Source organism: Mauremys reevesii, linkage group 12, assembly GCF_016161935.1.
Source record: "Mauremys reevesii isolate NIE-2019 linkage group 12, ASM1616193v1, whole genome shotgun sequence".
Taxonomy (NCBI): domain Eukaryota; kingdom Metazoa; phylum Chordata; order Testudines; family Geoemydidae; genus Mauremys; species Mauremys reevesii.
In genome coordinates, this window is record NC_052634.1 from 3,709,404 (window position 1) to 3,728,582 (window position 19,179).

General features: G+C 45.3%; 1 protein-coding gene and 1 long non-coding RNA gene across 3 annotated transcripts; one reads left to right on the plus strand and one right to left on the minus strand.

The window, feature by feature from the left end:
• The first annotated feature begins 1,225 nt into the window (after positions 1 to 1,225).
• On the plus strand, positions 1,226 to 3,830 carry LOC120375568. Its single transcript, XR_005586637.1, has 2 exons — positions 1,226 to 1,555; positions 3,385 to 3,830. It is a non-coding gene; the product is annotated as an uncharacterized LOC120375568 (long non-coding RNA).
• Positions 3,831 to 9,185: 5,355 nt separating this feature from the next.
• Positions 9,186 to 19,179, minus strand: LOC120375566 (nicotinamide N-methyltransferase-like). 2 transcript variants are annotated; one of them, XM_039496262.1, is made up of 3 exons: positions 18,989 to 19,179; positions 13,763 to 13,970; positions 9,186 to 10,563 (listed from the first exon to the last, which is right to left on the minus strand). In XM_039496262.1, exons 1-3 carry the CDS (start codon positions 19,146 to 19,148, stop codon positions 10,137 to 10,139), a joined length of 795 nt encoding a protein of 264 aa, XP_039352196.1. In that variant the 5' UTR covers positions 19,149 to 19,179; the 3' UTR covers positions 9,186 to 10,136. The 2 variants fall into 2 exon arrangements, with proteins under 2 accessions (XP_039352196.1, XP_039352197.1); XM_039496263.1 differs by lacking the exon at positions 18,989 to 19,179 and adding an exon at positions 16,231 to 16,437.

Sequence of the window (19,179 nt, forward strand, 5' to 3'; positions counted from 1 at the left end):
GCCACTTTGCTGTCACATGCAGTCAGCGGGAGCCCCCATAAAGTACAGTTACAATCTCTTGACATCTCGTGGTAGCATCTGCATCTTAATGTTGCGCTGCTACAATTCAATATAATCATGTACTGGAGCAAGACACGATGGTCTTGTCTTGACTGCCTTTCTCTTCCTGCTGTTAAGTGGTTGAGGAACTCTTCCGTTCCTCCTCAGGGGCATAGGGAATAGCAGAGGGAATTGAAGGAGGAGGTGGGATGATGACTGAGTGGGTGGGGAGTAGCAGTTTTATGGGTAGGGCACTAGACAGGGACTCAGGAGATCTGTATTCGGCATCTGCTTTGCCACAGATTTTCTGGTCAAGTCACTTCATCTCTCTCCACCTCAGCTTCCCCTCTGTAAAGGAGAACAATAATATTTCCTTTCTTCCTTTCTTCCCTCCCTTTGTTTTGTCTTTTGAGATTGGAAGCTCTTTGGAGAAGGGACTGCCTCTCAGCGTGTGTCTGTGCAGCATGCAGCACTGTAGACCCTGATCTCAGTTGGAGCCTCTAGATGCTACTGTAATATAAACAATAACTCGTGGCTGCTTGAAACCAGTACTTCCCCGCTGGTTGCAAAGTGCCTGCCCCCAAAAGAAAAAGAAATGCTCAAGCCACAGGTCATGATGGGTGGTGTAAACCAGAAAAAAAAACCTATAGAAAAAGCCCCTGTAGATAACTTGCTGTTAGGTCTGTGAGGAGGACGGAAATTCTATTTTGCAAAGGGGTTTTGTGGTGTTGACAATGGTGTTGACATTTGGCTTTCATTCCAACTTTGAAATTCTCCACAAAAGAAAATTCTTGGCTTTTTCAATGTATATTACAATCTACCTTATAATACAAAACAACAAAAAATATTGAAATGGAAGCTAAAAATATTTTGTTCTACAAATGTTGAAATGGGACAACTTCCCCCTCCCTTCCCGAGGTTTTCTCCACAATGAAATGGCTGTGAAATGGGCATTTTGAGAAGCAGTTCCGTTTTGATGGCACTGCCGTCTCTGATGGAGAAGTTTTTCTGAGCAGCTCTACTTTTTATAACCTAAGACAGCTGGAAGCTGAATTGCCCACTCCTCAAGAACAGCGTTCTGTTTTACACTATCCAGAGTTGATTAGCAGTGCAGTCGCACCCCCCACCCCCATACAGGATTCTAGTCTGAAAATCCTACTAGATTCATCACAGAAATTTAATTTGAAACAGGTGTGTAGCTTGGTTACAAACTCAACCAGTAGTTGATGGGGTGGGATTGGGAAAGGAGTCTGTAAACTCACCCAAGTGCATGCTTTGCTCAACAGTATGTTTCCCTTGGTTACTCCTCCCTCCCGTACTGCAAGATTTAACAGAGGAAGCAGTGTTACTATTCTTCAAAGCCTTCCTAGCTTCAGCAATAGAGAATTTAAACAGGAAGCTTCTGAAGATGGAGACAACTCAAAGAAATGTCCCTACTTACCTTGCCCTGTCGATCTTTAACTTGTTGTGTTGCTGCCTCCCGCTTGGAATAGCTGCTCTCATCTTTTCTCTCAGAGTAAGTTTGGTATTTATTTAAGTGTATTTATTTTTTTGTTGATACATTTCCAAACTTTGATTTACAAAGATGGTCTTAAAATGTCTGTTACAGAGAGAGTTGGAGAAGCTAATCCTAATTTTCAATGCAAAGGTGTTTAAACTTTTGGATTTTATTCCCAGAAGTTATAGGGAACAGTGCAGTTTTCCTTTAGCAATTTTCTGGGGCTACTTTAAGCAAGTTGTGGGAATTGTTGCTTCCAAAGTTGAATTGACTGGAAATGGACATTTCTGTTGAACTGTTGCTTTGCTGGTGGTGTTGGGTGTAAATGAAGGATATGCGTGTGAGCACTGGAGTGTGGGCTGTTTGTGTGCCTTGTGAGTGGAGAGACACAGCGCTGACTTCTGTGTCCAGTGTTCTGACCATTAGCTTAAGGATGGGGATTTTTGCCTTCTTGGGACAGTAGCTGAGGACCTTTGCCCTGGGGTGATCAAATTCTGCCATGAGTGTCCTTGTGACCAATGCATTCTTAATCCTCTTTCTGTGTATTCACATCACACAACTAACCATGTAGATAGATCCACAGTTATGAATATGTGCTGGGACAATTCTGGGTGTAAACAGAGGACATCAGTCCCTGACAGCACAGCTTCTTTCATGAGGAGTCATTAGGAATTGCATTTTTGCATCTATACAAATCATTTGCTCTGGTTTTTTCCCAGCTCTCAAAGATACGGAATTTTATGGGCAAATCCGTCAGTGGGCTGATGTGCTAAGTAGGAAAATTCCTCTACTTGAAACCTTTGTCTGTGAAAGGTCGTTTTTCTTTTCATTTTATTGAGATACCCAGCTGATGTGTATTTTCTTCTGAGCAATAACCAAGTGGCGTATTGAAGCTGTCATTGCCCTAAGAGACTTGTTGATCAATGAAGTAAATACACAGGGATGTTAGGAGCCACTAGGATAGGGATAGATAAGACAGAAAATATCATAATGCCAATATATACATTCGTGATACACCCACACCTTGAATACTGTGTGCAGTTCTGGTTGTCTCATCTCAAAATATATATATTAGAATTAGGGGTCTGGAACAGCTTCCATCTGAGGAGAGATTAAAAAGACTGGGACTGTTAAGCTTAGAAAAAAGATGACTAAGGGGGGACATAATAGAGGTCTACAAAATCATGAAGGTTGTGGAGAAAGTGAATAGGGAAGTGGTACTAACCCCTTAACACATAACACAAGAACCAGAGGTCACCCAATGAAATTAATAGGCAGCAAGTTTAAAACAAATATGAGGAAGTACTTCTTCACACAACACACAATTAACCTGTGAAACTACTTGCCATGGGATGTTGTAAATCACCAAAAGTACAACTGGGTTAAAAAAAGAAGTAGATAAATTCATGCAGGACAGGTCCAGCAATGGCTAGCAGCCAAGATGGTCAGGGATGCAACCCCATGCTCTGGGTGTCCCTAAACCTCTGACTGCCAGAAGCTGGGAGTGGACGACAGGGGATGGATCACTTGATAATTACCTGTTCTGTTCATTCCCACTGAAGCACCTGGCACTGTCAGAAGACAGGATACTGGGCTAGAGGACCTAGTATGGCTGTTCTTATGCGCTTTAAGCTATGTTGGTCATGTGACAGTTAATTTAAATGACATGTGGTAGGTGAGAGGAAGACATGAAGCTGCTTTTTGATTGTTTCTTTGTAATTCCTGTGTCCTTGTGTATAATGACATCACACGGTGCGTTGGATAGGAGCCCTTTGGGGTGGGATTTTATAAGGATGGAATTTAAATAACTGTTTTGATGGGTGGGGTGGGCTGTGCTTCCCTTCCAGGTAGAGAATGCAGCTGGGACAGGTGACATGGAGCGAGCGTCCCAAGCTTCCCGCACTGCCCGCATACTGAATATCATCGGGATTGTCGTAGGAGTAATTTTCCTCATCATTATAATTGTTGTCGTGGTAGTGGGAAGAAGCGCCAAGTGATAGAAGCCAGCGTCACCTTCAAAAAACTCACCAGTGCTGGGCAATAGCCATGTATCCAGTGCGAGCCCTCCTACCTACTCAAAGAGCCAGCTGGGTGCAAAAAGCCAAAAATGGGAGTTCTTGGCACCACTGACACTGCCAGCCAGAAACTGCATCGTGCACAAGCACCAGCCTTTTTAGAAGCAATTTCTCCATAATTAATTGCTTTGCGCTTTCTAATTAACCAGGTTAACATGTTTTTCTCTATTGGTACGCAAATATATTGTAACAAGTTACAATAAAAAAGGATTTGTATACGAGTGTCTCCCTACAAGTTTGTTCCATGTTGCATTAATATTCAGGGCCAAAGAATCAAAGGTGTTAATGTAACCATGAAACTACCCAACGTTAAACAGAGTTAAACAAGGTTCAGGGTTTGGTGTACAGGGACCTCAGCCTGTTTAATACCATGGCCAACACACCACTAAAGATCCTTTTAAACTTTTTTAAAGATACAGAAACAAAAGGAAAAGTGTTGCAAAATATATGGTCTTGGCCAGCTAAGCCATACTATTGTTAGTCAGAAGGGAAAAGGAGAGGGATAGGAAAGAAAAGAACTAAGGTGCGGGAAAGGAAAGGGCACATAGGAGTATGTGTCTATGTGAGGCACTAGTTTCGCGTCCCAGGGAGTGCTCAGGGGTTAGCCAGATCTGGTGGGCATGGTGAGGTCATCTGAGGTCCCTCTCTTTGGCCTGGTCTGGTCAGGACATCTCTTGGGATTAGGACAAAAAAGGCACAATGGAGTCACACTAAATCCCAGAAGACCATGGAGTTGGCAGCCATGATGGTGACGCTCACACCTTCCCCTTTTCTCATCTTCCAGTCAGCTAGCATTCACATCTCTCCATCCCTGATTTTCTCTCAAAAGTCTGTTTTTAAAGACCCCAAAAGGAACTAATGGGTGGAATAGCCCGTCCTCTCATTTTTTTTTGTCCATCAATTAGGCCTATTTTCCAACATACCAGATCGGGTTCATTGATTTCTGGCCCTACACCCCTTGCTTACCAGACATGATGTTAACACAATCCTTGAGTTCTATCAGGAGGCCTTTTGTGTTTAGACTAATTCAGTCTTTCTGTTTCCCTTTTGCACCTTTTCTGATTAACATTCATTGTTACAGGTTATTGGAATATTTCTTAAATTTTTATTCACTTTCCCACAGATGAGCTCACAACTCGGGTAAATTTATAGGCCCAGTTTTTACAACAATGCTGACATGAATGGTAAGCAATGGCTCCTGTATTTGTTTCCTGCTCTGCCATTGGACAGATGCCCTTTTACTATGCTTCTTCCTTTGTAAAGGTACAGAGTGGGGAGGTAGGTGGTATTAGGGTTGAATGCACTAGCCTGATACCTCTGGAGAGATGAATTCAAATCCACTCTTAGACCCTGATTCAGGAATGTGTTTAAGCTCCATTAACTTCAATGGGACTTGAGCACATGTTTAAGCACTTTACTGAATCAGGGACTTAATTTCATTAGATTTTGGATTTAGAGTCTGATAGGAGTCTTGCCGCTGGCTTCAATGGGAGATGAATTGGGTTCATAGTTCACAGGTGGCTGAGTCTGGTAGGTCTCATCCTAATCACTGCTTATTTATATCCCAACCACCATCACACAGTTCATCCAGGAGTTGGAGTGTCAGGAGGTGCTATTGGACTGGACTGAGGTGCCATCAGCACAGTTGGAGAGGGCCAGGACTGTGGTGTGACAGGTGGCAATTTCCTGGACAAACGTTAAGCTTAATACATTTTGGAGAGTGTTGTATTAAAAATGCAATTGCTTATGTGCTATTGTGAGATTGTGTGCAACTTCTCTAGGAGGAGGGGGTATGCTAATATATTTCCTCTAGTTATCAGCCCTTTTGAAGCTTTGCCCTGGCAATTCCATTGTCTGGCTGATTACCTATTCACGTTTCTTCCAACTGGATTTTCCAGGGACCCAACAGACAAAGAAAGGATTCTTGAATAAATAGCCTGAGTTTAAACTGATTCAGAGCGGCCTTCATTCTGATCCAGCAAAGGGACAAGGCCTCTGGCTCACGGAGGGTCCTACTCTTTAGGGCAGGGTTGGAAGGACTGATACCAACTAGAGCCCTTGTGGCGAGGAGGGAGGAGGTGATCTCTGGCAAGCTTATTAGCGTGCCTGTAGGTTCTTTTAGTGGTTTTAATGTTTGCTGTGTAATACTTTTACCGTAAGAATAAATGTGCTTGTTTAGAAAGAGCTGTGTGGTAATTTATAACTGCGGGAAGTTACATGGTTATCAATCTTGGCGGCAGAAGCAAAACAGGACTGCTTAGTTAGACTGTCATTTGCTGGAAATAACGCAATGAAGTCCGGGAACTGTTTAGCCTGGAAATACCCGAGTCAGGCAGGAGACAGAGGCAGGGCAACAGCTATGGGAGGGTTAGGGGTGGAAGGCACACATCCTTTCAGAAAGATAAAAATGAAATAAACACTTTTTTTTTTTTTTTTTTTTTTGGCAACATCAACTTGATGCAGCTATCTTTTACTCCAGCTCTTCTTGCATGGCTGCCAAAGAGAGACGCCTAGGGCAAAAAATGGTCAGATTAAAGTGACTGCACGCAATGGAATATTGCAGCTGATTCTCCAGCTGCCGTTACAAAGTGTGGCTATGCCTATGGTATCTGCACATTCAAAAGAGCCAGAAACGAGCATTTGCCACATGTTTGTAGCTTCCATAGTTCAGAGTCAGTTAGAGGATGGTTGGCTTTTTCCATACAAAAATCCTTATTTTTAATCAATATGCAAGGTGACTTGTCTAACCAAGAGACCCCTTCTTAGTGGTGCTCTCATGCTCTAGGATTTACAGAGCTGAAGTACAGAACCTGGAATCCCTCAGGGTCCCTGTGCTCTAATGGAGCCCCTGCTGCTTGGTAAACATTCAGATGGGGAGACTGTATCTCTGTTGCAATCACTCTTTCCTATGCTCCAGGAAGCGTGTGTATTTGTCTTTCTTTCATGAAGCATGAGTTATGGAATTAGAAACTAGGGGCCCTAGTGTGGGGGGTGGGAATGGCCTGACTCCGTTGAAAATATTGCACATAAGAATCTCCCCATTCCCAGTCCTTTCTTTTCAGACCATTGCGAATTACAGTAATGTGGAAGAGAATTTGGGTGCTGGTGTGTGTCTGGGAGGGGCCTCCCCCATGCAAGCTTTTGAAAGGGTATTTACATAGGCTGGAGATATGTGTGTAATATTTTCACAGACCCTTGGGACCGTTTGGGGCTGCTCCTTGCCTTACAAGCCTGTTTAACCTAATGAAAAAGCCCCCTTGTGGGCAACTGGCTGGCTCTGGGGATCAGTAGTGGACTGCGGAGTATTTCCCTAGTATGATTCTGTCTGCCTCAGGTCAAGAGTAACCAAAAGCTGCTGCTGTCTGGTGGTGCCCTCTGTGAAATCCTTTGATGGATCTCAGTACAGTTACCAGCAAGCAAATGTGCAAAGCCAAAGGCCTCATGGCTGCGAGCCCTAGCACAGAGTGTTTCCAGGACTGTTTTCTAAATTCTTAGGCAGGAAGGAGAGGATCTATGTATGGGGAAAGGTCTGAGTGCTGCTCACGTAACGTTGTACCTTTTCCATAGATAGATAGAGAACTCCAGTAAATACCCCAGGGCTGCCTCTCTGGCTCATCTCCCCAGCATTAATGCTCCTTTGCCCAATCCCTGAACCTACTGGCTACAGTCCTGCACAGATGGAGAAAGTGAGGCATAGGTTGTTTTGAATACAGCAGTTTCCCTTCAGGCTAATCATGCACTCCCAGCCCAGTTAATGGGAGCCGTGTGTGGACACAGCCATAGCCAGCCCAGTGGACCTGGTCCAACTAATTCTAAACAAAGCCGTCATTTCTCTCCAGATTCCACCAGACTGTGTGACACCACTTTGAGAGTGTCACGCAAGAGGGTGGGGTGTTTTTTCCCCCCACAAGTTAGCAATTGTAACTTGGAAAGAACAATCTGCTTTTGATTGGATAGACAAGGAGAGCTTTTCTCAAGCTATTCGCATCTCTGGTGTCAACAACTGCTCTGACTTACAGCCAGGGCTTAAAGCGGCATGAAAAGAATGCGTGGGGTTGGCAATTCTATCATCTGCAAGCAGCAGTGCTTAAAGCGTATCCCCAGGTTGGTTTCAGTTTTTGGGTGGGTTTGTGACTCCCTTGAGGTACGCACACACACACACACACACACACACTCTTTCAGCACCGAGTGTAGCTGAGCTCTGATAGACTGTGACCTCCTTAGGTTTCATAAACTAAGCAGGGTGGGGCCAGCACTGTCCTGGGATGAGAGCCCTGTAAAGACAATGAGAGGCTGCAGGGAGTCACCTGCGTCCCCCTCTGGGTTATAGAAGTATTTGTTCAGGATGAATTAATAAAGGTCAGATGAAGCTTGAAGCCTGGATTAGGCAGTGATTTTGAACCCAGATGATCTGCTTTCTGTTGATCCTCACCTTGGACATCCCCAGACCAGTGCTCTTTGCTATGCCCTGAAACGCTTTCCACATCCACTCAAACCAAATCGAAGTCTCTCCCTCATGGCATTGCAGAGCACTACTGCTCAGCCACCCCCTTGCTATGTAGCTTGTCTAAGTTCACCTGTTGCCACCAATGGAAATAGCCAACCGGTTCCGTTCAAGGCTTGGCTCAAAAGGTTGGCATTGGCTGCCTACTTTCTGTTGGAATCCCAGTTCCAAATAATGAATTTTGGGGTTCTCTGGCCATGCTGAAATATTTTTTAAAAACACTTGTTTGGGTTGATCTGAAAAAAAATATTTTGTTGAATTTTTGGTGAATCAAAAAGTAAAAGAAAATTCATTTTGGGTCAAATGGAATATTTAGTTCAACAGGAAACTGTGTTTTCTCTAGATTTTGAGAAAATTCTCAAAATTCTCAAAATCTATTTTGTTTTTATATTTCTGTATTTTTAAAGTAAATTGAAGGACATTTTGAAATGAAAAGTCATTAAAACTTTTCATTCTGAAAGTATTCCAGGGTTGGATTAAGGCAAAACAGCAGATACTTTGTTTTTTTCCGGTCAAAACAGTTCAGTGAAACCAACACAAATTTGTGACATTTTTGATATCACCAAATCTGTGTTTTTCACCCAAAACAATTTTGGCCAATTTTTTTTGCCTGGCTCTAGCTGTGAACTCCTTCACTTGAGACATTTAAACCTGGACAGGACACAGCTTGGGAAACTGTACTCTAGAGAGCAGCCTGGGATTGGCAGAGGGGGCTGGAGGAATGGGATAGTTGCTGCTTGTATTGTGACACTTCCTTCGGGAACCCTTACCACTGCCTGCCCTCAGTGTGAGGAAGTCTTGTCTGTGCCCGCAACGTGAAACCACTAGCCTCTGGCAGCACAAGCACTGCCTTCCTGCCCCTCGTAGGACTCGCGTTCTAGGGACATATTACCAGTAGGCACATACCTTCCCCCTGAGTTCTCAGAATAGCCTCTGGCACGCCCAGCCCATGTTCCACTGAACCGTCACAGAACTCTCAGAGCTGCTACTCCCTAAAGGAAAAACACGTACCAGCTTGCAAGATTCAACTGAGGATCACCACTCAGCTCAGCACACTTCAATATATACATAGAGTGAAAACAGGAATAAGTTTATTATCAAAGCAGAGATACAAGGACAGCAAGTGAGGATATTGCAAAGCAGTGGTTACATACAAAACAAAATCATAACGTGCTTTCTAGAGCTGACACTTACCTAACAAGGCATTCAAATATTTCATACAAGATAGCTTACCCCACATCCCTTTCTCAGCATTTTCAACCAGTTTAGCTGAGATCACTTCTCATCAAATCAATCCTGCTGGCATTCCTCACAGAGTAAAGGAATAACTGGAGGTTCATCTGCACCCCAGATATAGTTTCAATAGTTCATTGCCTTATGCCTAAACAAGATAATAACCCCTGCTGGCTTATTTTTTCCTGAAGCCCCTGCAATCAATTAATTAGAATTTTGCTCAGACTGTAAATGGGTGTCCTTTGGGAACCACACAATGCTCAGTTTGCACATGATGAGCCAGAGTGACATACGCATCTCTGTCTTGCCTGACAGAGGTATGTGGATCACCTGGTGGCCTGCCTTAACTCACAGTCTGAGGGAACATAAGTTTTAGTATATATCCATAACTATTCACGTTTTCCATACATACATCTTGCAATGATTATGACGATCAGTGTGACACAGGCTTTCATTAGAGACCTTACATGACCCCTTTTGACGAACCCAGGAGATCCCTCTACACCTATGTACTCCGGGGCCATCTGCCGCTTGGTGTCAAGGGGTCCTTGGGTCACGTCCCATCTCTCAATTCTATATTCTTTGATTAATGCAGATGCTAATGCAAAATCACATGCGGGTTTGGCTTTGAGAAGCCCCCACCCCAGCTCCCTGTGCTCCCTGCCCCCTACAACTCCCTGCCCCTCACACAGCCAAAATACTAGTTTGCCCCAGGTGCTTTTTTCCCTAAGGCCAGCCCTGCCCTTTCCCTTGCACCGAGGATCTTTCCTGCTCATTTTCAGCAGGACTAAGCAGGCCGCTTGCACGCAACCAGACTCAGCACAGCCTCAAAATCTGAAAATGTGATTTCGGAACGATTTGGGGTCACCTCAACACACTGTATGTCATACCCGGCCTCTCTCAGGGCTTCCTCCACTGACTCCTGCTCCAGGTAGAGGCAGGAGAATCTGCGCTGGCCTACCATGTAGTAGGTTTCTTTCAGGACTATCAGCATCACCAAATGGCCTCCTGGCTTTAACAGAGAACTGATGTTCTTCAGTGCTGCACGATAACTGTTCAGGTCTTTGCACGCAGCTTCCAAGCACAGTGCGGAGAGCAGGCAGTCGGCCTGGGGCAGAGACACAGGGGCCACGATGTTGGATTTGGAGACATCACATTTCAGAACCTGCTTGACTTTCTTTCTCAACTTATCTTCCTTCTCAGCCCACTTTTCCCTGCAAGAAATGTTATATTGTGTACTATTGCATGATTTTCAGTCTGTCCATCAGATCTCAGCAAGGGGATGTTCAATGGACTCAAAAGGCAGCACATTTAAAACTAATAAGAGGAGACACTTTTTCCACACAGCACACAACTAACCAGTGGAGCTCATTGTCACAAGACACCGCTGAGGCCAAGAATTAGACAAAAGGATCTGATATTTACACGGATAATAGCCAGTTACATTACAGTAGGGATAACCAAGACCTGAAGGGCTATAAAACCTCCTGCTTCAGGGCATAAGTGAACCCCTGACTAGCTGGAGTTAGGAGGAAACTTTCCCTGGGTGTTAGGCATTTCACAATTGGCAAACTGCAGAGCAATGCAGCAGTAGCAAGAAAGGAGATTGGTGTGACTCTCCATTCCTACTGCTCCAGGAGCATGTGGAGCTTTGGACAGCTCAGCATTTTCTCTTTGCATCAATCCCTTCTGCGCGTCTGATCTATGGAGGGAAGGAGGAGGCTCCAGTGTTTAGCATGCTAACCCAGAACCCTGTAGACCTGCAATCAGGTCTGTGCGCTGCCACAGATCCTTCTGCGTGGCTTTGAATAAGTCACAGTCGCTCTGTGCCTCAGTTCCCTCTCTGGATAATGGGGGTAATGTCACAAGGGTGTTAAGGGTCAATGCATGAATAAAAACAGAGAGTCTCTCAGACACTATGGCGATGGGGGCTGTACGAGTTCCCAGATAAATAGAGTCTCATGCCTCTAATCTGCAGCCCTTCTTCTCCCAACCCCCCATCATTCCAGTCCTGGGCTGCATCCTTCAACAGCTCTGCCTGAACAGGCCCCCTGCTGTTCCAGTCCAGGGCTCTCCCCACCCCTCCAGCTTTGCCAATGCACCTCTATCCAGACCTGCATTCCCTGAGCCTTGATATGCCAGTCCTGCTCCCCCTACACACAGATCCATGGCTCTGCTGATGCCCCTCAGTCCTAACCTACTGCTTGCTATTCCAGCCTGGCACCTCTGCTGAACTGAGACTGCCACTGGTGTGGATTTCAATTAAAATCAAGTAGCTAAAGCTATTCACTGCCCTCTGAAAAGATAAGGGCTGATGTACTTGGAAATATTTATGTGGATGTTTAGCTCTGGAGAGAGATTCGATAGCAAGTCTCTGCAACACAAAGCCCCACATCAGACTGAAACACCATCGCTGCCATACACAGAGACAGCTGCTCTATCTAGATACACCTGTTTTATTATTGATCAGTTTTGTTACCTCCTTCACACCATGGCCATTTGCAGACCCATGTAAAGACACGGGCCTCTGTTCCAAGGACCTTGCTCTCCAGCCTAACTAGAACTTTTTATTCTAGTCAAGCTCTCGACAAGGTCCCGTGAGAGGCCCCTGCTGGCCCAGAGTGGAATTTTACAGACATTTACACGCTATTGGGAAATAGTTTGTGTGGTTCTCCAGGTTTCAATTTCCTGTTTAAACCATAACCCCACAGGAAACTAAAAAGCGAGACTGCCACATTCCCTGCCTTGGCCAAGCCGCAGGCTGCAATGACTGGACCGTATTCAACCAGAGTGGAAAAAGGACGAATTGAGAGAAGCAGGAGTGGGATCAATCTTTGTACAACTGCACTCACACAGTTGGCAGTAGCTACTTGCACTCCATTGAATGAATGTCCTGGGAGGGGTAATGCCCAGAACTACAAACCTGGAAATTATCAGGTAAGGAGAAACTCTGACATGGCGCAGCAAAGGTGATGTGTACAGAAACCTGCTTACCAGAACTGGAGAATTTAACTAAAGGTCTCTGTCCTGGTTGTACATTTCAATATGACTTTCAAATCCCTCCACATATGCTTTTGAGAGACACACACTGAGTCCTTTCCATCTGTGGTGGGAGCAATGGTCATGTAGTCAAAGCAAAGACCTGTGTTCTAGTTCTCACTCTGCCACTGACTTCCTGTGTGATCTTGGGCATGTCACTTCCCCTCTCTGCACCTTAGTCTCCCCATCTTTAAAATGGAGATTAAAATGCTTCCTTATCTGTCTATGCAGTGTAGTTGTAGCCATGTTGGTCACACGATATTAGAGACACAAGGTGGGTGAGATAATCTCCTTTATTGTACCAACTTCCATCCAATAACTTGATCCAATAAAAAATTTTACCTCACCTACCTTGCCCCCTTATCTGTCTGCCGAGGTATTTATGCTATGCCCATCACCATGGTTGTTATGGAGATAAACTCACTAATGTTTTTAAAACTCACAGTCAACCTCTGGAACTCATTGCCAGGGGATATTGTGAAGGCCAAAAGTATAGCTGGGTTCAAATAGCATTCGATAAGTTCGTGGAGGATGGGTCCATCAATGGTTATTGGCCAAGAAGGTCAGGGACGCGATCCCATCCTCTGAGTGTCCCTAAGCCTCTGACTGCCAGATGCTGGGACTGGACAACAGGGGATGGATCACTTGATAATTGCCCTGTTCTGTTCATTCCCGTTGAAGAATCTGGCATTGGCCACTGTCAGAAGACAGGATACTAGGCTAGATGGACCTTTGGTTTGAGCTGGTATGACCATTCTTATGTTCTTATGAGATGGAAGGTGATTGAGAACTGCAAAGTATTAATATATTATAAGAATACTTATTTCAGTACAATAGTGTGAAATTTAGATTGTAAGCTCTCTGGGGCAGGGACCTTCTTTTTGCTGGATGTTTGTACAGCACCTAACACAAGGGGATCCTGATCCCTGGCGATGCAGGGGTGCTGGAACAATTTTTATAGTGGGGGTGCTGAGAGCCATTAAACCAAACTGTAAACCCTGTATATGATGGAAGCCAGGAGGTTCTGCAGCACCCCCAGCACCACTAGTTCTAGCAACTATGTGGCTATGGCTTGTGGGTACTATGGTCATTAAGATAATATCATAATAATTATAACTAATAATAATAGTGATGCACAACCTATAGGGTTCAGCTGGCAGCTTTCAGACATGGCAGTTGGATCCAAGTGCTTCCAGTAGATTCCCATTTCTTGAGCCTCCCTGCATCTGTCACATGTCAGCCTGTTGGGTGTCCTAGTCAGTTTGTCGTTGTGTTTTTACATCATACTCTAGTAAGAGGTCCCCTCTCCTGCAGGGGTTCATTTCAGTGACAAGACATCCCTGGATCATCAGTAGCCAGGTCTCCTTCCCTTACCTGTCTCCTTCTAGCTCACACACGTATTTCACCACTGGAGTCCAGTCGAACGCTCCTGGCTCATTCTTCAGCCATTTCTCCAGTTCCTGGCGGTTCCGGTCTGTGTAGTCCGAAGCGATGATCTCTTTAAAGTTCTCGCAGGCGGAGAGGAGCTGATAAATGGTGGGGCCACTGCCGATGTCAATCAGGGTGTCGCCTTTCACCCCACCTGGTTTGGAACGTCAGGGAACGCAGTTACATTGGCGCATTGCATGACCCATACGTCAGAGAAGTTGTACTCACTGGTGATTGGGGTTTGGGGAGGGAGGTGTTTGTTTGTTTTATTTGCTTCTTTGAGGCCTCCTGTGAATGGTATGTAGGATGGAACACTCCTCCAGCAACAGCCTCATCACCTAACGCGGTGTGTCCTGGTTAGGGCCTTTGCCTAGGACTAATGAAATCTGCCACAGACTCGCTGTGTGACTTTGGTGCGTCACTTAATCTCCATGAGCCTCAGTCCTTCATGTGTTAAGTGGGAATAACAATCCTGCCTTTGTACATCTTGTCTATTTAGATTATAAACTCTCTGCCGCGGCTGAAGTTGGCTCCTTATTCCCAATTCCTTGTTTGTGGTACTAGCTTCCTATCCATTGTTCCCAGTTGTGTATTTAACCTCCACAATTATTTAAAAATATATCAATGTAAGACTAATTATTTTTAGAAATTTCATCAAATGTATGTGATTGAATGTGCTAAAAATTTAAATGACCGATAACTTAATTATTTATTAATTGAATGGCCAAATAAGTGAATTGGCAGTGTGACATGAGGCAGAGTATTGCGCAGTAACAAAACTTCAGGTCAGCCAGCGGTGTGCCTCAGTTCCTTCGGAATAGTCTAACAGTGGCAGGGATGTGTCACTTGGGGTGACCCAAGCCTAATTTTGTCATGTTCAGCTCGTCAAAACCCAGCTCCTTACTTCGTTAGTAATCAAATAATCCGATCGTTATCTTTTACATTTTGATCAGTTCAATCGCATTGATCAATATATTTAAAAATCATTTTGGCCTTTGAATAAGGGTCTCGGAACCATGAATAAGGAACCAAGAATAAGGACTTCAGTCTCAGAGCTCTCTAGGCTAAGGATTTCTTATGTGCTTGTACAGCGCTGAGCACAAACAGGGTCCCGATCTCTCTACTATCGCAATAATCATTCTATAGATGCTCACTACCATAGCTGTTCTGAGACCATGATTCTGAACACGCTTTAAAAATGTTGCTAGATTAGCTTAAACAACTAGAAAACCAGAGTAGGGAACCAGCAGTGGGAAGGGTAACCCAGAATAGCCTAGTTATAAACTGCTTAGCATATGATTGGGCTCACAGCTATAAGATGCTGTGGAGAAGTTGTCCAGGGTTTGTAGTAACATCAGTAAGCCCTAGTCCATTTCCAGGTTTAGAATCCAGCTGTTCCTTTTCATAACATATAGCAGGAAAGAAATCAGATTAATTTATGAAGAGGCAGGATTTTTTTTTAATTCCTGTGATATTAAAGGGTTTAACTGCTTGTGCAACAGTGAGGACCATTCCAGATTGCAACATTGATCATGGTAGGATGCAGGGAACCAGGTCACCTGCTCCTTTTACTAGTTGCAATTTCCAGTCCATCCGAGTCAGTGATTTTAATTCTCATGAAAGTCTGGGGTTGATGACACAGATGGCTCCCTACTCTGGGTACCCCATCCTGACTCTGCCATTCCAGCCTTGGGCCTCACCCTCAATTATGCCACTGCATCTCATTCTTGAGCTGCAGTTTCCACTCGCTCTTCCCCTCCTGGGCTGTACCGCACACAGCTCTGCTAATGCAGCTCAATCCTATACCACAATATGCTTGTTATTCTAATCCCGAGCTTCACTATACACAGCTCTGCACTGCAGCCGCTCTTAAATCCTGACTCACAGTCCCTACCTTTCTCAAGTCTAGGTCTCCTCCAGCCGCAGCTCTGCCAATACCCCTCAATCCTGACCCACAGCACCTCCCATTATTCCAGCCCTCGACCTCTCCAGAATTGAGATTGCCACTGACGTATGGATTTTAAAGGGGAAAATCAAGTAGCTAAAACTACCTGCAACACTTAGAAAACAAAGGGGCTGACATACTCTGAAACACTTTCAGTAGCTTAGTGTATGTAGCTCTAGAGATTTGTGTGTGTGACATACAAAACCCCACGTCATGCTGAACCATCGTGGCCTCTACAGCTGCTAATTACAATTAGAAACGCTTCCAAAATTATTTATTATGGGCATGCCCCAGACATGCCATGAGTATGAAGACAAGACTCCTGTCCCAAAAGCCTTATTACCCTCATAGAGCCTTGTTGTGTCCCGTCACAGACAGCATTATTAAACAAGCGTGAGCTCACAGGACAAGGGAAAAGCTGAGAACGTCTCAGCCCTAGAGCACTATGCCCGCAGGACACTGTACTGACCTGAAGTGAATATCTTAAACAGGCTTCTCAGTCTTATTTCCAGATATTCATTCCCTTGGCAATGACTGGAACCGAAGGAATAGCGGGTCTTCAAATACGCTGCAGGGTCAAAATCTTTCTGGTAAGCGTCTCCCCCTGTGAAACTAGCTGGAGATTCCATCTCGAAAGAACTGTCTCTGCTCTGTGTGTGTTCCCAGTGGAGACTGATAGCTCTCCCTGTTGATACTTGAACCCCTCCTTGTACTTGCAAATTCCACTTTCATGTCAGACTGACGTGAAAGTGGAATTCCAGACACGTGGGCCGGGACACCCCTGTTTTCCCCGTCTTTCATTTTTCAGGCTGAAAGAACCCACAGGTTCTGCAAGATTTTCTCACTCTGCAGAACCGAAAGAGGCAGCAGCAGAAAAGAATATACGGGGAAGAAAGTGTCTGAGGTAGGGTGACCATATTTTCCCAAAGGGAAAATGGGACACCGGGTGGGGCTGGCCCGAGGCTCCCCTGTATGGGGCCAGCCTGAAGCCCCTTGCCACCCCCCTGCATTGGGCTGGCCCAGTCCCGGCTGCTCTCCTGAGCCTTCCCTCCCTTCCTCTCAGGGTTGGCGTTGCCGCTCTCCCACCTCCACCCGCACACTCCTCCGTGTCCCACAAGGGGTTGCACCCTACTTTTTTTGGTCAAACTGGGCATTTGTCCCATTTGCTGTTGCCAACTGATGATCAGTTGGCAAGAACAAATGGGACAAATGCCCCCAAAAAATGGGGACGGTTGAGACAGGGCTTAAAAAAGGAGCTGTCCCAGTCAGAATGGGACATATATCACCCTAGTCTGAGGCTATGTCTACACTAGCCATGGCATGATGATCTGGTCCTGAGCTCAGATGCCTTTGTACATCTTGTCTATTTAGATTATAAACTCTCTGCCGAGGCTGAAGTTGGCTCCTTATTCCCAATTCCTTGTTTGTGGTACTAGCTTCCTATCCATTGTTCCCAGTTGTGTATTTAACCTCCACAATTATTTAAAAATGTCAATGTAAGACTAATTATTTTTAGAAATTTCATCAAATGTATGTGATTGAATGTGCTAAAAATTTAAATGACTGATAACTTCATTATTTATTAATTGAATGGCCAAATAAGTGGATTGGCAGTGTGACATGAGGCAGAGTATTGTGCAGTACCAAAACTTCAGGTCAGCCAGCGGTGTGCCTCAGTTCCTTCGGAATAGTCTAACAGTGACAGGGATGTGTCACTTGGGGTGACCCCAAGCCTAATTTTGTCATGTTCAGCTCGTCAAAACCCAGCTCCTTACTTCGTTAGTAATCGAATAATCCGATCGTTATCTTTTACATTTTTATCAGTTCAATCGCATTGATCAATATATTTTAAAATCATTTTGGCCTTTGAATAAGGGTCTCGGAACCATGAATAAGGAACCAAGAATAAGGACTTCAGTCTCAGAGCTCTCTAGGGTAAGGATTTCTTATGTGCTTGTACAGCGCTGAGCACAAACAGGGTCCCGATCTCTCTGCTATCGCAATAATCATTCTATAGATGCTCACTACCATAGCTGTTCTGAGACCATGACCATGACCATCTCATTCTTGAGCTGCAGTTTCCACTCGCTCTTCCCCTCCTGGGCTGTACCGCACACAGCTCTGCTAATGCAGCTCAAGCCTATACCACAATATGCTTGTTATTCTAATCCCGAGCTTCACTATACACAGCTCTGTAGCAGTGATGAGCTGCCAACATTTTAACAACTGGTTCCCTATAAAAAGTTCTGCTTTAAGGGCGGGGGGGGGGGAGCAGGGAAGGGGCCGGGCCAGGCGGAGACATACTTATGGGGCCAGAGGCCCCTGCAGGGCCTGGGGCAAATTGCCCCACTTGCTCCCCCAGCAGCCCTAGAGATTGCAGCCCCCTCCTCCCTCACCTTGCTGGCAGCTCAAAGCAACTCCGGAGCTCAGCTGAGCTGCCCAGCTGGTGCCAGCGGCTGGCCACGCTGCGGCTGCGGGGAAGCGGGGGAAGGGCCGGGGGAGCCTCAGCCTCCCCAGCTGGGAATCCTGGGAGCAACAGGATGGTCCGGCCCGCGGACCGGAGTTCTTTGCCCACCCCCTGGCCCTTTAACAACCGGTTCTCCACGGAGGTCTAATTTTAGCAACTGGTTCTTGAGAACCTGTGGGAACCTGCTCCAGCTCACCACTGCTCTGCAGACGGTCTTCAATCCTGACTCACAGTCCCTACCTTTCTCTAGTCTAGGTCTCCTCCAGCTGCAGCTCTGCCAATACCCCTCAATCCTGACCCACAGCACCTCCCATTATTCCAGCCCTCGACCTCTCCAGAATTGAGATTGCCACTGACGTATGGATTTTAAAGGGGAAAATCAAGTAGCTAAAACTACCTGCAACACTTAGAAAACAAAGGGGCTGGCATACTCTGAAACACTTTCAGTAGCTTAGTGTATGTAGCTCTAGAGATTTGTGTGTGTGACGTACAAAACTCCACGTCATGCTGAACCATCATGGCCTCTACAGCTGCTAATTACAATTAGAAATGCTTCCAAAATTATTTATTATGGGCATGCCCCAGACATGCCATGAGTATGAAGACAAGACTCCTGTCCCAAAAGCCTTACTGCCCTTAGAGAGCCTTGTTGTGTCCCGTCACAGACAGCATTATTAAATGAGCATGAGATCACAGGGCAAGGGAAAAGCTGAGAACGTCTCAGCCCTAGAGCACTATGCCCGCAGGACACTGTACTGACCTGAAGTGAATATCTTAAACAGGCTTCTCAGGTTTAATTCCAGAATTTCATTCCCTGGGCAATGACTGGAACCGAAGGAATAGAAGGTCTTCAAATACGCTGCAGGGTCAAAATCTTTCTGGTAAGCGTCTCCCCCTGTGAAACTAGCTGGAGATTCCATCTTGCACAAACAACTTCTGCTCTGTGTTTGT

What these genes read in the sequence shown, in the direction of transcription:
- LOC120375566 (XM_039496262.1), bottom strand. Translation starts at nt 19,148, where the DNA reads ATGGAATCTCCAGCTAGTTTCACAGGGGGAGACGCTTACCAGAAAGAT. An exon ending in GTTTAAGATATTCACTTCAG is followed by an intron (nt 13,971 to 18,988) that starts GTCAGTACAGTG and finishes GTTCCAAACCAG; the next exon opens with GTGGGGTGAAAGGCGACACC. An exon ending in TGTGAGCTAGAAGGAGACAG is followed by an intron (nt 10,564 to 13,762) that starts GTAAGGGAAGGA and finishes CATTTCTTGCAG; the next exon opens with GGAAAAGTGGGCTGAGAAGG.